General features: G+C 37.6%; 1 protein-coding gene across 1 annotated transcript in view; it reads right to left on the bottom strand.

Moving 5' to 3' along the window:
* LNPEP (leucyl and cystinyl aminopeptidase) overlaps positions 1-23,040 on the bottom strand; it is a 96,196-nt gene that overhangs the window by 9,409 nt on the left and 63,747 nt on the right. The window contains exons 11-16 of the mRNA XM_037529358.2: positions 16,506-16,689; positions 14,966-15,122; positions 4,889-5,073; positions 3,328-3,489; positions 1,346-1,486; positions 630-711 (exon numbers count right to left, since the gene is read on the bottom strand). Of these exons, the coding sequence (XP_037385255.1) occupies positions 630-711; positions 1,346-1,486; positions 3,328-3,489; positions 4,889-5,073; positions 14,966-15,122; positions 16,506-16,689 (911 nt within the window). The remainder of the gene's footprint in view (positions 1-629; positions 712-1,345; positions 1,487-3,327; positions 3,490-4,888; positions 5,074-14,965; positions 15,123-16,505; positions 16,690-23,040) is intronic.

Here is a 23,040-nt window from a genome sequence, read left to right as displayed (position 1 = left end):
GGTGGCACAGCGGTTGAGCGCTGGGTTGCGAAGCTGCCCGCAGCCACTGCGGCGCCGGTTCGATCCCCGGCTGCTCCCCAGCCACCGGAGGAGGGTCCCACATGGCGCGCAGACCTCTCCTGCCGCCCGCTGCTCCCCTCAGCAGTGTACTTCGGTCCTTCTGCCTGCTCTGCTCCCCGCTCTGGCTCTGGTGAATTCTCTCACCCTCCCGCGCTTCTGACTGTACCCAGTGCATGTATAAACAAAACAAACAAACAAAATAAATAAATAAATAAAACATGCCTCTATAAAATAAAAAAAAAAAAAAAAAAATAAAAAGGAACAATGATGTAAAAAATAAAAAAAATTAATAAATATAATAAAGAATAATAACAATATTACAAACTCTTAAAAAAAAAAACAAACAAAAAAACCCCAGAAGATTGTATCAGGAAGACAGCTGTTGAAATGAAATCAGAATTTTTCATCACTGACATATATTCACTCTTCAGAAATTATCCCAAAGCAGAATTGTTACCACGGATGAAGGCAGACAGAGAGAAGAGACAGGAATTAACACTAGAAGTCACCATCTCACTTAAACTGACTAGCCTGAGGGAAAGGGCTACCCTGTGCCCCTACTGACCAACCTCAGACAAATGTGCCTTTGTTGAAAACAGGTGAGTTGATCCAGCAACAATACTTTGTATGGTGTAAGACCCCAGATGGAACCTGAAGAAACACAAATAAAAGAACAAAGAAATGAGGCAGTTGTTGGTGAACAAAGTTCCTGAGTGCAAAGGAAATGCTTTAATGGAAGGTCTACATGTCCAAGGCAGAGTGGAGTCCTGCTCCTGGGAACTGCAGCTCAGTCAATACAAAGCAGTCCTGCACACACTTAACGTCAGTGGGAAGGAAAGGTGGGCAGAAAAAGGAAAGAGAGCCTCTAGATAAATTATTAATACATTTAATCTACTGTAAAGTTACTTCATACACTCAGAAATGTCATTATTACTTTAAAAGAAAGAAACATCCGTGAGTATGAGTTCTTAACTGGCTCCTTGGCAATGAAGAGGTATTTTTCTACATGCATAACTAAAGAGTGATTCTGAAATAGTCTGTGGTCATGCATAGCTAAGTGACCTGGTATTCTGATTAGTACTCAAATGGAATACCACAGTTAAATGACTCATGTTAGAGGATTATTTCTGCAAATGTGAAAATTTCAGGGTGTTTCAAGTGAACTGTCACTGAAGCATTTTTCCTTCATAGAAAATTATAACTCCTGTGAACGACAACTTTGGGAACTTTTTTCAAATTTAGAGTCTGAGAATACTAGAAAGTAGTAATCCTCTGAGAAACTTACTTCTGAACAAGCTTATTCCAGTTCTCTTTGACAAAATCCCATGCCAATAAGTGTCCAGGAAAATGTCGGCCCACTGTTCTAATGATGAATGACAACTTTTGTGTTCGGATGGTATCTCCATTGAGGCTACTTGTCATTAACCTGAAAAAAAAGCAGATTTAGCATCCACAATAATTATTCATGATGAAGTGAAGACTGAATTTAAATTAGTCTTGGTTTTCTAATTAAAGCTCTGTAGCAATTTAAAGAATAGAAGCTTGTAGTTAGTCTAAGATTGATCAATAGATTGAAAATTTGTTTTTTTTTTTTTAATTAACTCACTAATGAGATATACACTCAAATATTGTGCCACATAATAGTACTTCTTGATGTAATAAGGACATTTATGAAAAACATTTGGGTAGAATTTATTGTAACTGTAGTATTTTTTCTGTTAGAAACCTTATTTTATTTGAATAGGCAGGTTTCTTATTACTCCTAAAAAACTGGAGCTACATTTTAGAATCTTAATATTAATAGTTAGCATTTATTGCTGTTCCATATTATTAATGTCCAATATTACTGACACAACAATACTTAAAATATTATCCCCATTTTATAGCTTAGGAAACTGAGGTTATGTAATTGTCCCTGTTACACTGACCATAAATACTAAAGCCTGGCATTTGAATGTAAACAGTCTCATCTACTATACTATAAAACTTGCTAATAGTGAGGACCCACATACCCAGAAAAGAATGTGGTATTTTTAGAGGGAAAAGCCCACATGTCCACTGAAACATGGTGAGTTACAAAAAGTATGATAGTTATGCTATGGAATACTATGCAGCGATTAAAAACAAATGAAGTTGGCTTTATGAACTGATGTGGCAAATCTCAGAGTGACTGTTCATTAATAAAGAATGTCAGGGCAAGGTATAAACCTATGTTTATGTATGTAAATACACAAGATTAACAGTTAAGAGAAAATAATGGAAGTGAAAGACAAGAGATACTTTCATATTTTATTCTACTTTCTTAGATATTGTTTGAATACTTTATAATGGGAATTTATTAATGTATACTAGTTTAAAATAACACTATTACAAATATAAAAACTAATTTTTTTTCTCCATTTACACAGCTTAGAGGCTGGCTACTGCTTATATACAGTGTATCCTCTGGAACATGAATGTAGATAGGTGCTGAGGACATCTCAGAAAAATTATTTGGGTTTATCTGAGCAAAACTATACCAGAGAAGCAATGATACCAAAGTGCCTCCCTCTTTCTCAAGTTGACATTCAAGATGACTTCATACTTCTCTTAGCTATACAGAGCTCATCTACCCTGTCAATGACTATTCATCCCCTAAGGAAGCCCTACTTAAACTGCCTCTCTTTCCTCCATGTGAAACTACCATTTCCAGGTCTGTTATCAGTTGAGTATTACAAAGTAAAATTCTGACAAGTTCATAAGAAGGGGTAATGTATAAACTGTGACATGTTACCATTTTCTAAAGTGTCTTTATTTTCAAAATTATAGCTTGGACAGAGCAGTGGTTGACCAAAAAGAATGAAGCACTAAGTGGATTTAAAGACAACCTGCCAAGGGGATAAAGATGTTTTTAAACAGAAAGTAGGAGGAAGTTGTGATTCTGGCATCTACTGATGTCTTCTGGCCAAGAGGAATAGGACACAGTCTCTGGCCACTAGGACCTTCACAGATGTTCACAAAATACAGAGCAATATATATTACAATATGGGGTGGCAAGTTCTATGGTAGAAACATAGCAACAACTATGGGGGTGAGTAAGAATATGGAAAGAAGTACAGTTCACTGGCTTTATTATTTTGTGCTTATCTATCCAGGTGCATCCTGAAGTGAAATCCAAAACCGCCAGGCTGCTCCATGGTGTTCAAGTCAGGTCTCCTCCCACCCTAGGAGCGCAATGCTTTTAAGCCTTTGGTTTCTATATATCATATCCCTTGGGAGGTTTCATACCAGTAAAGTTTCCGTACATCCTCTGAGCTGGCAAGAGCTTTAAGAATTTTATTCTTCTCTGCTTCTGAGCCTATAGAGACATACTTGCTTAAGAGGAAAGTCCAGCCTCTCTCAGTTTTTGCTCCCACTTTGAACACGGTAGTCATAACATCAGCAGGTAGGCTGTAAGAGAAGTGGCCAAACATGAGAACAAGAAGTCCTGGTGTTTTGGGGGTCATAGCAGACAATAATTAAAAGCCTCCTCACTGTACCATGAACAGTCAAGAAAAAGATTAGTTCAGAGGCTACTACTTTCCTAGTGGGGTGACTTTAAAGAACCCCATTTCAATTCAATACAATAATTATTCATTGAGGACCCACAAAGTACCAGGCAGGCACTTGGCTGGATGCTGGGGAGAGGAAGAGGAATGGGACACAGTCTTTGCCCATTAGGAACTCAGAGACTTTCACTAAGTACAGAGCAATAAGGACATATGTTATAATACAGGGTGGCAAGTTCTATGGTAGAAACATAGCAATAAATGTGGGGGTGAGTAAGAAGATGGAAAGAAGTACAGTTTACTGGCTTTATTAAGGTCTCAGAGTTGGAAAGGATCTCACAAAAGGTTACTCCCCATCCCAACTCTCCATTGAATCTTTTCCCATGTGCCTAGTAAGGAGCCTGGAGAGAACCAATCATCATCAAAAATATTTCTAAAACAGGTAACTCCGCATGCTATGTGTTCCTAAAATAAATGATACATGTTTGATACCATCATGGCAGCTACCAAAAATAGGTATTGGCAAACATGTGGAGAAAAGGGAACACTGTACAATGATGGTGGGAATACAAAATGGTGTAGCCACTATGGAAAAAAAGCATAGCAGTTCTTTAAAAAAAAAAAAAAGAACTACCATATGATCCAGTTATACTACTTCTTAGTATATATCTGAAAGAACTGAAAGCAGGGTCTCAAAGAGGTATCTGGGTACTCATGCTCATAGCAGCATTATTTAGAGCAGCAAAAAGGTAGAAGCAACCCAAATGTCTATCAATGGATAAAAGGATAAACAAAATATGATAGATAATATACAATGGATTATTCAGCCTTCAAAAAGGGAGGAAATTTTGACACTTGCTACAACATGGACAACCCTTGAGGACATTATGTTAAGTGAAATAAGCCAGTCATAAAGAGACAAATACTGGTTGATTTCATCTTTATGAGATATTTAGAATAATGAAACGCATAAAAAATAAAGTAGATTGGAGGTTGCCAGGGACTGGGGGAGCAGAAAATGAGGAGTTGTTGTTTAATGGGTATAAGCTTTCAGTTTTGCAAGATGAAAAAGTTCTGGGGATTGTACACCACCACAAATGTACTTATACTACTGAACACTTAAAAATTAAGAAAGTAAATTTTAAGTTATATGTATTTTACCACAATTAAAAATTGTATTTGAATGTAGTTGCATAGTTCACCTCCATTAACACAGTATTATAACATTTCATGACACAGAATATCAAGGTCCTGTTTTTAGTATGACATAAGGTAAACACTTGAGTAGAAGTACACCCCACCTTTGAGTTCCATTGGATGCCATCCATTTATCAAACAGATCTGTGGCAGCAGCGCTGCAGTTTTCTATGCTGTGAGTACAAGCAAAATCTAGCAAGGCTGATCGAAGCTCTCGAACAGATGGGGTGCCCTCATCAGTCCAAGTTTGTTGCTGGATTTGGTTTTGAAGCAATTTAAATACTCTATTCTAGAAAGGCAAAATGGATGATAATAGAGTAAAAATAATTAGGACAACCAAAAAAATCAGGAAAACTAGATCTCTTTTTCTGAACATTTACCCTGGAAAAAGAAAAAAAAAAAGGGATTGGGGGAGAGCTTAGATATTACTCATTAATATTAACTAACATATGAAGCCTACACATAGTTCAGATGAAACTATTCAATAGCAGAGGCTACATATAAGGTTGCTATCTTAACAATATACGACAGAAAGAATTAATGATTTCTGTGCAATAGGAAACCTTTCTTTTGTGTATATTCACCTAGAAAGCAGCTACTTGCCTACCAGAATATCACCTATAACTACTATTGGGAAGAAGTTAGGACTTCCTGATCGCATGATATTAGAATCCAAAAATCCATAAAGCAATAGCTAGGTAGACCTTTAACTATTTCTGAATCCAATATTAAAGGAATATTTTAAAACAACTAGTTTGATGCAATAACAAATTAATCTTACCAAATTAGCAAGAAAATGAGGACTATATGGAAGAATAGTTGTTTTTCCCCCCAATTTTTTTATATTAAAATTTTTTAACCCACAGAAAAGCTATAAGAATAGTACGATGAATACCCATATGCTGTTCACCTAAATTTACTGGTTTTTAGCACCTTACACTTGCATTTTTTCTATGCGTCTATAACACATACACACTCGTGCTTGTTTTTCTGGTTTTAGCTGAACCATATGAAAGTTACAGTATATGCCATAGCACCCTGAAAGCACCTGATCTTGTCTGAAAGTAAGTTACAGCTATCATATGCAGTTTATAAATACCTCATTTTGCAACCCCCATAAGGTAAGTAAAGAAATTCTCCTAAACAACCGTAATACCCTATCATACTTAGAATATCAACAATCACTTAGTATTATCACCTACTCTTCAGTTCATTGTTAGTTACCTCTTTTTTTTTCCTTAAAGATTTATTATTTATGCATACAAGAACTGTATGGTACAGGCCATACAGTGGTACAGGCCAGAGGTGTGGAGGGGTGAGAGGATTCACCAGAGAGAGTAGGGAGCAGAACAGGCAGATCTACTGAAATATACTGCTGAGGGGAGCAGTGGGTGAGACAGGAGAGGTTTGCTGCATCATGTGGGTTGCTCCCTGGCCGGCCGGGAATTGAACTTGTGCTGTAGTGGCTGGCAGTAGCTTGATAGCGCTGTCTTTAACCCCTGCACCACGAGGGAGGCCCCTGTTAGCATTACTTCTGAATGGGATGTCATTCTTAAATGTATACTATGGTGTTAAGAAATCAAAAATCTCATTTTTTTAATCTCTCCCCATAACAAAAGCATAGAAGATATTCATAGTACATGGAAAGATATCTATATTGCAAGCTGTGGTGATACAGGACAGGATGACATGGGATTTAAAAAATCACATGAAATTTACATCAATGAATGGTACCTAAAAAGAAAAAAAAATTCTGATATAAAAATATTCATAGGCATGTTTTTTTTTTAAAAAAAAAACTCACAGCAATAAATAAGGAGAATCAAAATGAAAAATTCACAGACACGCATGCCTTCCCTGCATGTGTTATCAGCACGGGGTACTCCTTCCCACTTTTTTAACGCCACCACCACTACCATGTTTCAGCTCAAGTAAGAAAGGACCATAGACGGCCACATGCAAAACTCTTAACCCCAGCAATTAGTTCCAAGTCTTTGTAGAGCATTGTATTCTTCTGTGTACCACTGTCAATACTTAAAATGAATTCTACTTAGAGATTTTTAAACTACTGACACCATTTTCTCAGCTAACCTTTCTCTGAGTCTCTTGTGAGATAATGATGGGAATGGCAAAAATGAAGTTGTGTGAGGAGAACTCAAAGTTGTGATAACATGTTAACTCACTTTTTGTTTGCTTCAAAAGCAGTGAAATAGACAACAAACACCTTGTGGAACGTGTGATTAACAAAGCCTACCAATCACTGAGAGGACATGAAGTAGAAAAATACTTTCCATGATGACTGCTAATGTAAGGTACATAAAAGCAATGTGGAGACTCCAACTGGACACACATGACTGCACTGATATGTGCTGTTTCCCATTGATTGGCTTGACCTTCTCAATGGCATGATAACAAACTATCCTAAAACTGAAGAATAAAACAAACTTAAAAGCTATTCATGGCTATCAAACAGAAACAAAGGAAGAATGTGCAAAGAAAAAAGTTATGTATTTGAAATATTACTAAAAGAACTCAGTGGAGAAAAACGGCAATGCTCCTTGGGAGCATAAAGACTACAACATAAAGAACATAGTAGGGGAAAAAAATGGCACTTTAAGTAAAATACGTGAAGAGAGGGAATAATACCAAAAGATGATAAGGCTAATTCCTGAGCAGTTACTCATCAGAATTACAAAGCACAATTTTACTAATTATTCCTTGTACTAAACAATCAAGGGAAATTCCCAAAATAGTTGTTTTGAAAATGTACTTCAAATAATAACAGAGTAAAATATTTTATTTAAAAAGTATACTAATTCTGCTTTTAGAAAATTCTTGTTATTATAAAGTATCATTTTTATAAGTAATCCAAATTATAGTTTTAAAATTATAAACACATTACCTTTCCTTTTTAGCAATAAAATTAAATCTCTGTTTCCATGGCTCTAAATTTATTTTCAAAATTTAAACTCATTCACAACAGAATCTGATACTTCCTTTTCATAAAGTTAAAATGGCAAGTAGGGAGAGGGAATAAATTCATGGGTTGCACACAAGCTATTAACACTGGATATGCAACAATAACAACATGATTTAAAAAAGCAGAGAAAGATGCTGGAACTTATGTTATATATTACATTTTGATTTACTGGTTTACTGTTATACTGATATACCCAGCCAGGTTTTTTTTTTTTTTTTTTTTTTTGGGGGGGGGGGTTTCACTTGAAAAGGCTTTTTCCACCACTCCCTCATATGTACAAGAATGACAGACTTGTAAGTGATAAAACAGGAATATGGCTGGGATCAGGTGTTATCATCAGATTGTGAACAATTTGACAGAATTAAATGTACCTTAAGACCCTACCTATCACAACACCATAGCACATAAGACAAAATGTGGTATATAGATATGTATTACGTAGTTATGTGCAGCCTGTATAGCAAAATGACCAATAAATGTACACAATGACATAAAAATTGATTAGATACCAGGTCTGTTTCAAAATTGGATCCAAGGATTCTGAAATGTCCCCAATCTCTGACTACAGTGTGTCAGATTTCGTACTTTAAGAATTTTGATGCTACCAAATGACCTGAAATTAGAATAAAAATTTAAAGATACATTTCTAACTTAACTTAGCCTTACTTTTTTTTTTTTTTAAAAGATTTATTTATTTATACAAGCACTGGGTACAGTCAGAAGCACGGGAGGGTGAGAGAATTCACCAGAGCCAGAGCAGGGAGCAGAGGAGGCAGAAGGACCGAAGCACACTGCTGAGGGGAGCAGCGGGCCCTCCTCCGGTGGCCGGGGAGCAGTCGGGGATCGAACCGGCGCTGCAGAGGCTGTGGGCAGCTTCGCAACCCAGCGCTCAACCGCTGTGCCACCGGGGAGGCGCAACTTAGCCTTACTTTTAACTAACAATCAAGTGTAGGAAGATCTACAGCAGCAAAAGGGCCCTGGCCTTACAACCATACTAAGCCTCTTTGTCCTTGTCCTGTCAGTCCCTGGATCCCACCCTGAAGTATGTTCCTAATAAACACATACCTGCCCAGCAAACTGAGAATCACCACCTGGGATAAAGATGCAGAGTTACTTGAGTGCCTCACTGGGAAAATATTCAAACAGTCTAACTCTTTGAACTGATTTATTTAGCATGTGTGTTTTCAACATAGGGACACCCTGAAGTAAAGATCTAGTGCTTCCTGATGCTGAGTCCTGAATAGAGTTAATGGAGAAAGGCAGAGGAAGAATGGTTTTTGCCATCATGAAATTTAACTAGCTGGGCAGATGCAGATTACTGAAGTATTCTGCTTCCTCCTAGGGCATATTCAGTACCAATACTATCATTTACTAGTGGAAAAAAAAAAGTGAGTGATATGTAATGATGTTATTTATTGCTATCTCTACTGAGTTGAATAGTTCCTCCCCACCCTGTTCATGTCTGCCTAGAACCTGTAAATGTGACCTTATTTGGGAATAGGATTTTTGCAGATGAAAGTTAATAATATGAGGTCATTCTGGATTACAGTGGGCCCTATTGCAATGACTGAACATGGAAACACAAAAGATGCTACATGATGAGAGAGGCAGAGACTGGAGTGATACATCAACAAACCAAGAAACACCACGATTGCTAGCAACTACCTGAAGCTAGGAAAGAAGTAAAATAGATTATCCCTCAGAAGCAACCAATCCTGCCTTGCCAACACCTTGATTTTAATTACCTAGCTTCCAGAACTGTGAGGAAACAAATTTTTGTTCCTATATGACACCAAGTTTGTGGTAATTTATTATGGCAGCCCCAAGAAACTAATATACTATCCCAAATGGTGTTGATTTAATATGGCACTAAATCATTTATCAAAAATTACAGAAATTCTATAATAAAAATATATATGCAATGAAGTGTACTGGTGGCAGGTCAACTGAATAACCTTACTGAAAAAAAATGAATCTTTGTATCTACTTTATACCATATACAAAATCAATTCCATATGGACAGATCTAAATGTAATGGTAAAATAATAAGCTTTTCAGAAGAGAATATCTTAGATGCATTTCACGCATGAATATTAAGAATCTACACTAATAATTAACATCATTAAGAGACTGAAAATGCAAGCTAGTTGGGAAAAGATATCTGCAAATTAACATAATTAACAAAGTATTACTATGTAGACTTTTAAAAAAACCTTTACAAATCCATAAGAAAAAGGCAGACAATATAACAGAAAAGTAAGTAAAAGACTTGGACATTCACAAAAGAAAAAAATCCAATGGTCAATAAACATGCCAAGCAATTTCTTTTCATCAGTCATTAGGGAAATGCAAATTAAAATAAAAATTGTAATACCATGATGTACTCATCCAAATGACTAAAAGAATAAACAAGAATTAATAATGTTGGCAAGGATATAGAGCCAGAATACAATTACAGATGTCATATACTGTGGATGGAGTAGAAATTGGTACAACTTTGAAAAACAATGTTTAGTATAGCATTAAGTATGTGTATGTTATAATGCAGCAATTCACTTCCAGAAACAGGTTACAAAGAAAATATATTCACCAGACATATAGACACATGTAAGAATATTCATAGCAATGTTGTTTGTAATAGCTCCAAACTGCAAACATTCCAAATGTCCATCTACAGTAGCTGACTGCTAACAAACAGCCAATCTCTTTACTATACCAATAGTTGGAAGTATGTGCAAGTGAGGTTAGTTTGCCCTAAAGAGACTGATAAGTTATTTGCCTACTTCGTTGGAAATGCACATACCTATGTTAAAAACAACAACAACAATAACACAGTTTATTAACATTTTGGATATACAGGAAATATTAAATAGTAAGTTCAAAACTGCATTTTGAAGAGAACAACTAGCGGTGGGTCTGTCATTTTATTTTATTTTTTTATTTTTTTTTTTTTGATTTTCTAGAGGCATGTCTTATTTATTTATTTATTATTTGTTTGTTTGTTTGGTTTATACATGCACTGGGTACAGTCAGAAGCGCGGGAGGGTGAGAGAATTCACCAGAGCCAGAGCTGGGAGCAGAGCAGGCAGAAGGACCGAAGGACACTGCTGAGGGGAGCAGCGGGCGGCAGGAGAGGTCTGCTCGCCATGTGGGACCCTCCTCCAGTGGCTGGGGAGCAACCGGGGATCGAACCGGCTGCAGAGGCTGCAGGCAGCTTCGCAACCCAGCGCTCAACCGCTGCGCCACCGGGGAGGCCCGGGGTCTGTCATTTTAAATCTTAAACACATTGCTTATACTTTCAAACTTTTTTATTTTTAAAGATTTTTATTTTTAATTACGCATACAAGAAATGTTTTAATATAAAATCCCAGTTAAAAAATAACAAAAATAGCTTTGATCTTTCCACCAAAAAGGTATCTTGTGAAAGATGACAATGCTAGAACACAAATTAATTTAAAATACAGCAACATAACACAACGAGTAGGACAGCATTGCAGTGAAACTTATCTGGGCTTGAATCTCAGCTTTAGAGTTTACTAGGTAAGTGACTTTGGTAAAGTTATTAAGTACCCTCATTTATCTAATGAGACTAGAAATAGCTATTTGGCATTTTGTGGGATTAATCAAAGTGATTTACATTAAGCAGTAAGCACTGGATGTAGAATAAAATAAGCACTAAAATCCACTTGTTTCTGGTGTGTTTCACACCTTTATTCATTCAGCTTTTACTGAGTATCACTATGGGCCAGCCAGGTATATTTCAGGTGCTTGTTTCTGTTAAGGATGGTAGTTGAAAGTCTTATAAAATAGAAGAATTATAAAAATCTGAACAATTAGAAGAAACCTAAGAAACCATCTACTTACCATAACCATCTCACCTGCTGGTAGGGATGGGGGCAGCTCTCCTCAGAACAGATGAGAAATTTGTGGGGGAGGGTACTTTTAAGCACCATGTGCCCCCTACTGACAATAGTGCAAGATGAGAAAACTTATCACAGGGGATGAGCAGTAGGACAGTAAGAGAAGCAGAAAGGAGGTTGTTAAAAAAAATGAGAGGAGAAAGATGGCACCAGAGAAGGTATCTGTCTTTGCTGCCATGAGGACAATCTGAAAATAGTTCAGAGTGGTACTGGACTCAGAGGGCCCTGTGACTTGGGATGAAAACTAAGCACCTCTTGAATGGAAACTAACACTGACTGTGATAGAAAGGACACTAAAGAAATTCAACTCCATACAACTGAGTGGATGAAGACAGGTGCCTAGAGACTGTAGCCAAGCTGGGAATGTGCCATGAATATCTCAGAGTTGTGATCCTATGTTTGGCCAGTGGCCCTGGGGCAGGGCATGCTGATCAGTATGGAGAAACACCCTTCTTAACTGAGCAGATATGTGCAGCAGGGCTGGGATTTCCAGGTGGGCCAGGTCTCCAGTGAAGAGGACGGGGAACAGAATGGCAGTCTTCCTCCACCACCCATTTAGGAATCAAACTGATCCTGCGAAGCATGACAGAGCAATACCTCAAAAAGACAAGTCTAGAAACACAGAGAGGAGGTCTTCCACCAGTACCAAAAATACTAGTCACTCTAGTACAGTGACTGAACTCCTTCAAGGCCTACCCTATTCTGGAATCAGCAGCTGCAGATCAGTTTTTTTCTGACATACAGTGCCACCTGCTGAAAAAGTGGAAGCTCTGCAACCTCAGGAAACTTGAAGAAATTGGCAACCCAGAAAGCTACAAAATGGGGAGACTGAAAAATACAATACATAGCACCTTGAGTTCTCAAGGGGATATTTTAACTCAAAGAGAGAATAAATCTCCAAAATCCAATCACAAAGACATGAATGATCTTTTCTTCCTATCAGATACAATATTCAAAATTGCCATGAAGAAAAACTTAAATGGAAAAAATGGTGTTGGGAAAACTGGACAGCCACATGGGAAAGAATGAAGCTAGACCATGATCACACCACACATAACAATTAACTCAAAAGACACAGCTGAAAGACTGGAAACCACAGAGGACACGTAAACACTATATCAAACTCGAAAGTTTCTGTACAGCTAAATAAACTATCTATCACTAACACAAAAAGATACCCCACTGCATGGGAGAAAATGTTTGCACTCCATACATCTGACCAGAGGCTGATATCTAAGATGTAAAAAGAACTGATACAATTCGACCAAGAGGAAACAAAAGAAACTAATCAAAATATGGGCAGAAGAGCTAACTAGGAAATTCGTCAAAGAAGACAAACAGCAAACAGGCACCTGAAAAAATACTTATCAACAATAATCATTAAGGAAGTGCAAATCAAAAATTACAAAGAGATACCACCTCACACCTGTAAGAATGGTCCAGATGAAAAAGGCCAGAAACAACAAATTTGGGGGAGCATTTAGAGAAAAGGGAATCTTCATACCCAGTTGGTGGGAATATAGACTGGTTTAGCCCCTATGTAAAATAGTATGAATATTTCTCAAAATATTAAAGATAAATAGACCATATAAACCAGTAATTCAAAGAATGCAAAATCACTAATTCAAGGAGGTGTATGCACTCCTATGTTCATTATAGCATTATTTACAATAGCCAAGTTATGGAAACAACCTAAGTGCCAAAGACAGATGAATGGGTTAGGGAATGTGGTGTATATACATAACTCAGCTATTAAAAAAGACAAGTATTTGCCATCAGCATTAATATGGATGAAACTGGAGGGGATAATGCTAAGTGAAATAAGTCAGATGGAGAAAGACAAATACCAGATGGTGTCACTTATATGTGGAATATAAAGAATAAAAACAAAGGACAGACAAAACCAAACCAACAAGCCCCAGAAATCTGTAGAACTGTGGCTACAGGGGGAGAAGGAAGAGGAGAGTGGGGGAGAGGAACAATCATTATGGTGGTTATGTTGGTGGTGGGTGTGATGTGTTAACATACACTTGACAGCCTCCCTGGTGGCAAAAGGGGTTAAGCACTGCAATGTGAAGCTATCCACAGTCTCTGCAGCACGAGTTGGATCCCTGGCCCGGGGGGCTACCTGCATGGCACAGCAGACCTCTCCTGTCTTGCCCACTGTTCCCTTCAGCAGTGTATTTCAGTCAGTTTGCCTGTTCTGTTCCCCACTCTGTCTCTCGTGAATCCTCTCACCCCCTGCACTTCTGGCTTTTACCCCAGTTTTTATAGGCATAAATAAATAAATAAATCTTTAAAAAAAAAAAAAAAAAAACACATACACTTGAAGGGTGTGACCCTTTACCTGTAATTCATATACAGCACTGTAAACCAATGTTGCCTGAATAAAATATAAACTAAATAAATCATTGGTGGGTTGAAACACTCAAAAGACTGGAGCAAAAGAACAGAAGAAATGTAGTTTAGAAAAATTTTGTGCACTATCTACCAAATTAATGTATCTCCTGATCAAAAAAGGAAAAAATGTAATCTAAGCTCTTCCTTTTTATCAAGGAGCACACCAAAACCCTAAATGACTTATTCTAATTCCTGATTCAATACTTTCTTCCTTTTCCTAGCTGCCTTTGACTAGGTCTCTGAAATACCTAACTAATTTATAAAGCAGACTCTGATGTCAGAATATACTAATTCAGAGATTTAGATGAAACAAGGAATTCCTTACTTCCTCCAAGCCTTACAGACTCAGTTATCAATTCAATACGACTGAATGTGTCTAAATAAGATCAGGTTATTGGTTTTATGAAAGGCAAAACAACCTCTAGTACTAACTCTCGTTAAGTACTCTGTGAACAAACATTCACTAGTATCATCATGCACACAACAGGCATTAATAAAAAAAAAAAGGCACTCCTAAAAAAGAATATTCTCAACACAAATATAACTGTCATTTTTATAATGATCACTAGAACATTAATAGGGAGCAGTACTTTAGAAAAAAGTCTATTTCAAGCATTTATTATATAAAAATAAGCCATGATTTGAATAGAGAAATTGTCTTTTTGTATATCATGGAGTCTATATTTTGATATACAAAAAGATCATGTTATGCTTAGCCTTTATCAATTCTTTATGGTAAGCAATGGCAAAGTAAAAATTTCTCAACTATGAAGGTGAAGAAAATAGAACTTACTGGCTGCTTTTTCAGTCTATTACTACCCAATGGAACTGTGACTCTCAAAGACAAGCACAAAAGTAAGTTGGCAAAAACATAGACTTACCACCAATCTTGAAGTCAGATCCATGTGTCCCAGTTTTTCAAGGAGGTTATAGATGAGGCCCGTTTGGAACAGGGCTTCAGTGATGGGTGCAGTACAGTTCTCTTTTCCAAGATAATCAATCAAATCAAAGGCTCTCCGAAGAGGTACCTTGCCTAGGCTGGAGGGTAAAAGAACAGAGAAAATATGTATGCTGAGACAGAGAAACTCTATGCATGCTGAGAAACAAACTTTATAGCTAGATGACGAGTATTCAAGATCTCAAATTTAAGCTTACATAGTGGCATTCTGTAAAGTTAGACATAACAAGTTCATATGTGTAACCCAAGGCTACAGACACATTTCAGAAAAAAAAAACAAATAATAGCTCAGTTTTAATTCCACGTCACATATAAATTGCTATTGACTCAGGACACATATTACAATCTTAGGTGAGTAATGATAGAGTACTATTTTATTTATTATTACTTATATTTACCAAGTGACAGCAGGTGGCATAAAGAGGATTTGAAACAGAAAAGATTTTATTTGTGGTTTATATTAGAAAGTGTTAAACTTGTTAAGGCAAGGTCTACTGTGACATTGAGGTGAGTCCACTTTAAAAAGTAACCATTTTATAAAAGTCATAATAATGATATAATGTCATTTCATAAAAAAATGAACCAAAATAGGAAGGCCAAGAGCAGTCAGAAGAAACACTTTTGACTGTTCCTTGTGTATCTAGGCCCATTAACAATCTAAAGTGGTAATCTTCCTATTCAGAGAATATCTGCTCTCATGGTCACTACCATTCTTGGCTTTAGGGTTCTGTAATGCACAGGGTAATTAGGGAGGCCAGCAGTACACAAACAAGGGGGCTCCAACTATTTGAGATGTTCCTGAAACCTGACTTGTATAATCACTAAGTTTAATGCTCAAACCACTACTTGAAAAGAATTCTCTCATGAAATAAAACAAAGCCTGAACTCTTACATCAATTTATTCATCAAAGTATGTATTTCCTGCTTGTTGGTATTTGGTCTTGAGAGAGAACCTAAATTTTGTCATTAATTACTCAGTATGTTTGTAGGACTATAAGGTACCTGAAGACAAAGAAGATGTTTTATCTTTTCCCAGTCCTCCAAAATGAACTGTACCTAGCAAGCAATATATGTAATTCTTTTGAACTTCTTTTAAAAGTTCTTTTCCTTAACCATACTTTTAAAAAATGTGTTTTAAACCCAAACCAAGGGCCTCCCCCATGGTGCAGCGGTTGAGCTCTGGGTTGCGAAGCTGCCTGCAGCCTCTGCAGCGCTGGTTCGATCCCCGGCTGCTCCCCAGCCACCGGCGGAGGGTCCCACATGGCCCGCAGACCTCTCCTGCCGCCCGCTGCTCCCTTCAGCAGTGTACTTCGGTCCTTCTGCCTGCTCTGCTCCCTGCTCTGACTCTGGTGAATTCACCCTCCCACGCTTCTGACTGTACCCAGTTCTTGTATGTATAAATAAATAAATCTTAAAAAAAAAAAAAAAAAAAAAAAACAAAACCCAAACCAAGCATACTCTACCCTGCAAGTTCAAAGATGTTGTTGATGAGGTTGGCTCGGTCTTTGTCACTCAGGACATGAGGATTTACATTCAACTGTTTGATTAGTGCTTCCCAGTCATCATCTGCATAGTGTACAATATAATAACCACTCATGTGTATATTGACTTTGATCCACTGCACTTCTTCTGTAAGATTGATGACACCTAATACAGACCAAAATATGAGAGCAGGAGAGAAAAAAAATTAAATTACACTTTGTTTCAAAATTAATGTTCCATTTTTATAATTAAACATTCTATTTAATCTAGTCTATTTGCATCTAATCATTAAATATCAATTATTTATATAATGGTGAACAAAAGACATATCTCTTCCTTCGTGGACCTTATAGCTTAATGTAAAACCAGGCAACCATGGTTACATATCTCAATATGTACACATTCCAATATCATGTAAATGTTACTGATGAAAAAAGAAAATTATTCCATTCTGTGGATGCACATAGAAGAAAAGCTTTATCCCCTAGGGGAAGTTAGAGGAGATTCCTATAAAGGAATGACATCCAAGGTGAGACTTCAGGAATATTGGTGTTAGCCAGGTGAAGAAGAACCCTAATTATTCAAGGTCCAAAGAGAAAATATACATGGTGTGGGTCCACTAAGTTGGCTCCCAAGTTCACTGTGGCTAGAGGAGAGAAGCAGGGAGAAAAGGCAAGTGTGCGTAGGGTGAAGCAGCTTGGAAAGGTAACGCGAGAACTATATAAAGTGTGTTCCATTCATATCTCTTTTGTTATGTTACAAAAGAAAAAGCCATTTAGAAAGTCACCTAATTCTCATTTAGAAAGTCACATAATTCAAGGCTAACAAAATAAACATTAGGGAAGGATTAAGGTCTCTTTAGGCATAAGAAACAAATAGAGGGTCTCCCTAGTGGCACACAGGGTTAAGATGCAACCTATTAAGCGATCCGCAGCCACTGCAGCACAAGCTCAATCAGGGATATACCCACATGGCACAGCAGACCTCTCCCAATTCACCCGCTGCTCCCCTCAGCAGTGTATTTCAGTCAGTCTGCCTGTTCTGTTCCCTACTCTGTTTCTGGTGAATCCTCTCATCCTCTACACCTCTGGCCTGTACCCCAGTTCTTGTATACATAAATAAATAAATCTTTAAAAAAAGAAAAAAGAAAAGAAATAGAATAATAAAAGTACATTTTGGACTCTTACGGCTACAAATATAAATGCTAAGAGAATTATTAAAATGTACACAGAATGATTTCAATTGTTGTAGAATTAGTATGGAGCTACAAAGTACATAACCATAGAAATACATTATGTCAAAAGCTGACTATAAAATATATGTAGAAATTTAAAAAAATTTTAATATTACTAATCAAGAAATGTCCTCTAAGTTGGCAATAAGGACATGAGTTTAATATAACATGACTTTAATCAAACAGTTAAAGGAATGTTTCCAAGCACCTTAATGCTTACTATTTATAAAAATATAAACTCCACATGCTTATGATTTTGTTCACTGCTAAAACCGCAGTCCCGTTCTAGAACAAAGTTCCTAGCAGTACTAATATAGGTGAAGAGTTAATGAATAGAGGAAAAAAATAACTACGTTATGGTAAATGGTTTGAAATCATCTAAATAAGGTTTGTAGATATTAATGATGTAAGTTTTTTTCCCCATTATAAAGTGAAGAATACTCATTTTTAAAAATTGTAAGTGAAAGAAGACTAGAGATAAGAAAAACAATCTAAATTCAATTAGCATTATGGGTACATTTCCTGCCAACACTTTTCCTGTACACCTTTTTACTGATGTGGTATTTCATACAGTGGTTCTCCATACATTCGTATTTATTTTGCTTTTTTCACCTATCAGATTTCAAACCCCCCCCACCACCACTTTCCACTGTCTTCATACAGTGTTCACTCTTCAGAAGCACGGGAGAGTGAGAGAATTCACCAGAGCCAGAGCGGGGAGCAGAGCAGGCAGAAGGAACGAAGTACACTGCTGAGGGGAGCAGCGGGCGGCAGGAGAGGTCTGCGCGCCATGTGGGACCCTCCTCCGGTGGCTGGGGAGCAGCCAGGGATCGAACCCGCGCTGCAGAGGCCGCGGGCAGCTTCGCAACCCAGTGCTCAACCGCTGTGCCACGGGGGAGGCCCAGTTTTAAAATTTTATTATTATAATTCTGTAGTCATGGTTTTCCCAGGTAAGATGCTTTAGAAACAGCTTTAAATCTGTTAGTGCCTGAAATTTTAGGGTTTGTCAACTTTAGAAGCATAAATTTAATTAAGTGTATCAGATTCTTTTAATACCCTGGTTACTCCAAATCTACCGAAACTGCAAAAGGTGAATAAGCAAAAAATGAAAGATGAAAAAAGGTGAAATTGCAAAAGACTAAGATGAAAAAGACATTCTGAACATGTCTTAATAAAAATATCAGCTAATCAGACTTTTCATCTGCTGATATAGCAGCAGATGGGAAAGATAAATTATTTTAATAGGGTTTATTTCTTTTCCTAGAGCAGGATATAGTTTTAAGTATTGTGATGGCAACAATAGCTGTTCAAGATGGAGTCATTTTAAACAAACCAGTCACTAATTAAATTAACTTTATCACTAGCTAACGCAAAAGATGCAACGCTCTCCAAGTCTTTTTTTTTTTTTAATTAATTTATTTATTTGTACAAGCACTGGGTCCAGTCAGAAGCGCCGGAGGGTGAGAGAATTCACCAGAGCCAGATCGGGGAACAGAGGCAGATGGACCAAAATACACTGCTGAGGGGAGCAGCAGGCGGCAGAGAGGTCTACGCGCCATGTGGGACCCTCCTCTGGTGGCCGGGGATTGAAGCAGCGCTGCAGAGGCTGCGGGCAACTTCGCAGCCCAGTGCACCACTGGGGAGGCCCCCACCCCTTTTTTTTTTTAAAGATTTATTTATTTTTATACAAGAGCTGGAGTACAGGCCAGAGGCGCGGGAGGGTGAGAGGATTCACCAGAGACAGAGTGAGGAGCAGAACAGGCAGATGACCAAAATAGACTGCTGAGGGGAGCAGCGGGCACGACAGGAGAGGTCTATTGCGCCTTGTGGGAATCTCCCTGGCCGGCTGGGAATTGAACCCGTGCTGCAGAAGCTTCGGACAGCTTCATAGCACTGCTTTCAACCCACTGAGCCATGGGGTGGGGGGAGGGAGGGAGATGAGGGCCCTCTCCAGGTCTTTAAACAGGGCTTTGATCTAGAAAGGGCCATGGGAAGAAGGACCAAAGAAAATCAAATGCCAAATAACAAGAAATGCTAAGTAAGGCAATTTTCCACTCAATGGATATAGACAATATTGAAATACAGAGTGACTTGGCTGATAAGCAACTTGTCAGGTTGTAAATCTAGCTAAGTCCAGATGGCAGAGAAAAGGAGTGCAGCTGGGTAGGAGTTTACTTGAAATTATTACTATCATCTGATGACAGTAAGGGGGCAGTGCAGCCAACATAGAGAGGAGAATTATCTATCATTTAGAGAATCAACATACTCGTTTCTTTCAGGTCTTCTGAATGATCCCGACTGGAGGACCTTAAAACCACAGGTATCAAAAAACAACGGCTTTGCATAAAAGAGAGGTAAACTACATCTTGCATGTTGCTCAAATGTGGATGAGGCTACCCTCATATGTTTTTAATTTCTTATAATCATTAACAGATTAACAATTCAAAATTTCCACAGTCCATTGAGTTGTAAAAAAGAATGAGTGACTGCAATCTTACATGGCAGAAACCCAGATGAAGTAATCTAATAATGACTTTAAAAAACCATTTCTCAATGAGTTTTGAAAATTAACTACTGTTTTGTAAAGAAACATTAAAACACAGAAACAAAAAACATGTTTTTTTTTAACCCCAACAAAGTTACAAAATTTCCTGTGTAGTTTGCTCTGGAGGGTTGGCAAAATACATACAGTTGAATTGCATCCCCTCTGGTCCAAAAGCATTCCTTTCTCTAATATCCCTTTTCTTCTCCTTTATTTTATTAGGGGGGGAAGGCAAGAGTGGAGAATAGCACATGACAAATATCTTAATTATATGGTCTTTCTCCTTTTTACCAATTGCCTTGCAATTCAATGCCCTCTCCTTTAGTTTCAAAGAAATACTTTTGGCACAGTGATATCTTTTTAGAAACATGAATGTTTCAAGTTATATTTAAAATTTTCCTATGGTTAAAGAGCTTAGGTTTAAGATGTGGATGGGCAGGGAGTATTAGAAGGAGAGGAGAGGAGGGGAGAAGAGAAGAAGGAAGAGGAAAATACTTTTAATATAATTTCCTCAGTATGTAGCTTAGAAAAATGGTCCCTTTTATTATGCATAAATACTATGAATCTTCAAAATTCACATATGTGGGGAAAAGTGACAATGACCAAATATAGCTCCTATATTTGATCGAACTAATGGCTTAACCTAGGAACCCTGGGATTAGAACATATGGAAATACACTATAAGATTTAACAAATCACCAAGATAACACATTATGCTAAATTTACAGCATGAAATAAGCCTGCAGTCAGCATTTCTGCTATATTTTGAGAACTGAAAAAATGAAAAAGGAATTAAAATAAGAAAATGATTCTCACTGAAGCATAAGGAAATAAGACCCAGTTGTCGTCAGGGTCAAAATTTTTTGTAAGAACAGAACACTTTCAATGTGAACTCTCAAAATATGAATTAGCAGGGATTAGAAAGGCAGCAGTAGCAGCAGCAGCAGCAGCAAGGGAGATAAAATAGTTGAGTAGAGGAAGTAACACGTCACTTTCATCATATATTGGCCCTATTACAGCTCTAAATAAAACCAATTATTTTCTATACACTTTGTATATCCCCATTTTAAGAATATTTCAAATGAAGGGAAACATAATTCATTTTGAATTCTCTTTTTTTTAATAGTTTATATTTTTTATTTTTTTAGATGTATTTATTTATTTATACAAGAACTGGGTACAGTCAGAAGCGCGGGAGGGTGAGAGAATTCACCAGAGCCAGAGCGGGGAGCAGAACAGGCAGACTGAGGTACACTGCTGAGGGGAGCAGCGGGCGGCAGGAGAGGTCTGCACGCCATGTGGGACCCTCCTCCAGTGGCCGGGGAGCAGCCGAGAATCGAACCAGCACTGCAGAGGCTGCGGGCAGCTTCGCAACCCAGCGCTCAACCGCTGCGCCACCGGGGAGGCCCCTTGAATTCTCTTTTCCTAGAACTTTTTATAGTGAGATTGGAAATTCACTTCATTACAGACAAAAATTTATTCAATACACTTTTGTGTGCTTACTGAGTGCTAAGGTTACAGAAATTATACATATGCCTTCTCTAAATTCACTGATGGTATATCTAATATGAGGATATAAGTGAAACAGTCCCTTTAGTATGTTAAAAGTAGAAAAGCAGAGAATGCTATTAAGACACGTAAGGAGGGAATCTAATCTGTTTTGGGATGAAGGAAGGCTTTCTGGATCTGAAGAATAAAAGGCAGTCAATCAAAAGTGGGGAGGCAAGAGTGTTCTTCCAGAAGAAGAAACAACAAATGCAAACTAAAGACAAGAGGCAGCATAGAATGTTGTTAAAAAAATTTCTGTGCAGTGGAGGCACAGAGCACCAGGTCCCTCTCAAACAGGAAGAAGGGATTATTTCGGCCCATTTATAGTATGGAGCTTTGTATTCATCAAAGGTAGCACTTCCTTATACCTCCAGCTATATTAAAGATACATTAAGATATGACATCATCAACCATTCTTAGGATTTTAAATAAGATTAACATTCCACTCCAATTAAACTGCAAAGTAATTGGTATGAGGTATGTGGTAGGAACATGTATTTCTATTGGCAATCTCATTAGCAATTGTTACCACACAACAGAAGGGCAACTTAGTCACAAATATTAAATCACAAAAGGTGGACCTCTCCTGGTGGCACAGCGGTTGAGTGCTGGGCTGCGACGCTGCTCGCAGCCTCTGCAATGCCGGTTCAATCCCTGGCCACTGGCGAGGGTCCCACATGGTGTGCAGGCCTCTCCTGCCTTGCCCGCTGCTCCCCTCAGCAGTGTATTTCGTCAGTCTGCCTGTTCTGTTCCCCCCTCTGGCTCTGGTGAATTTTCTCACCCTCCCGCGCATCTGACTGGACCCAGTGCTTGCATAAATAAATAAATAAATAAATAATCATTCAATCTCTTAAAAATAAATAAATAAATAAAAATGAATGAATGAATGAATGAATGAATGAATAAATAAATAAATCTTTAAAAAAATCACAAAGGGTAACAATCTTCATCTCTGAGGAGCAGTCCTATTTAAAGATATTTAAGACACCAAATTTTTACTGACACACTATTTTATTAGAGACAAATGATAAGTCAATTGTCCAACAGTAAGGAAAGATTAAGTCAATTACTATATATGATTTTAAAAAAGGCAACATAAAAAAAAATCACAAATACACAATGATTTCAACTAAGAAAAAAAAATTTAGAAAAATTACTAGAAAGAAATATTTATGAGAGTAGTGTTAGGGTG

The sequence above is a fragment of the Talpa occidentalis genome, unplaced genomic scaffold, assembly GCF_014898055.3.
Source record: "Talpa occidentalis isolate TD23 unplaced genomic scaffold, MPIMG_talOcc4v2.1 talOcc4.6, whole genome shotgun sequence".
NCBI classification, from domain to species: Eukaryota; Metazoa; Chordata; class Mammalia; order Eulipotyphla; family Talpidae; genus Talpa; species Talpa occidentalis.
Note: the sequence above shows the minus strand (reverse complement) of the source record. Positions and strands in the feature narration are given on the sequence as shown.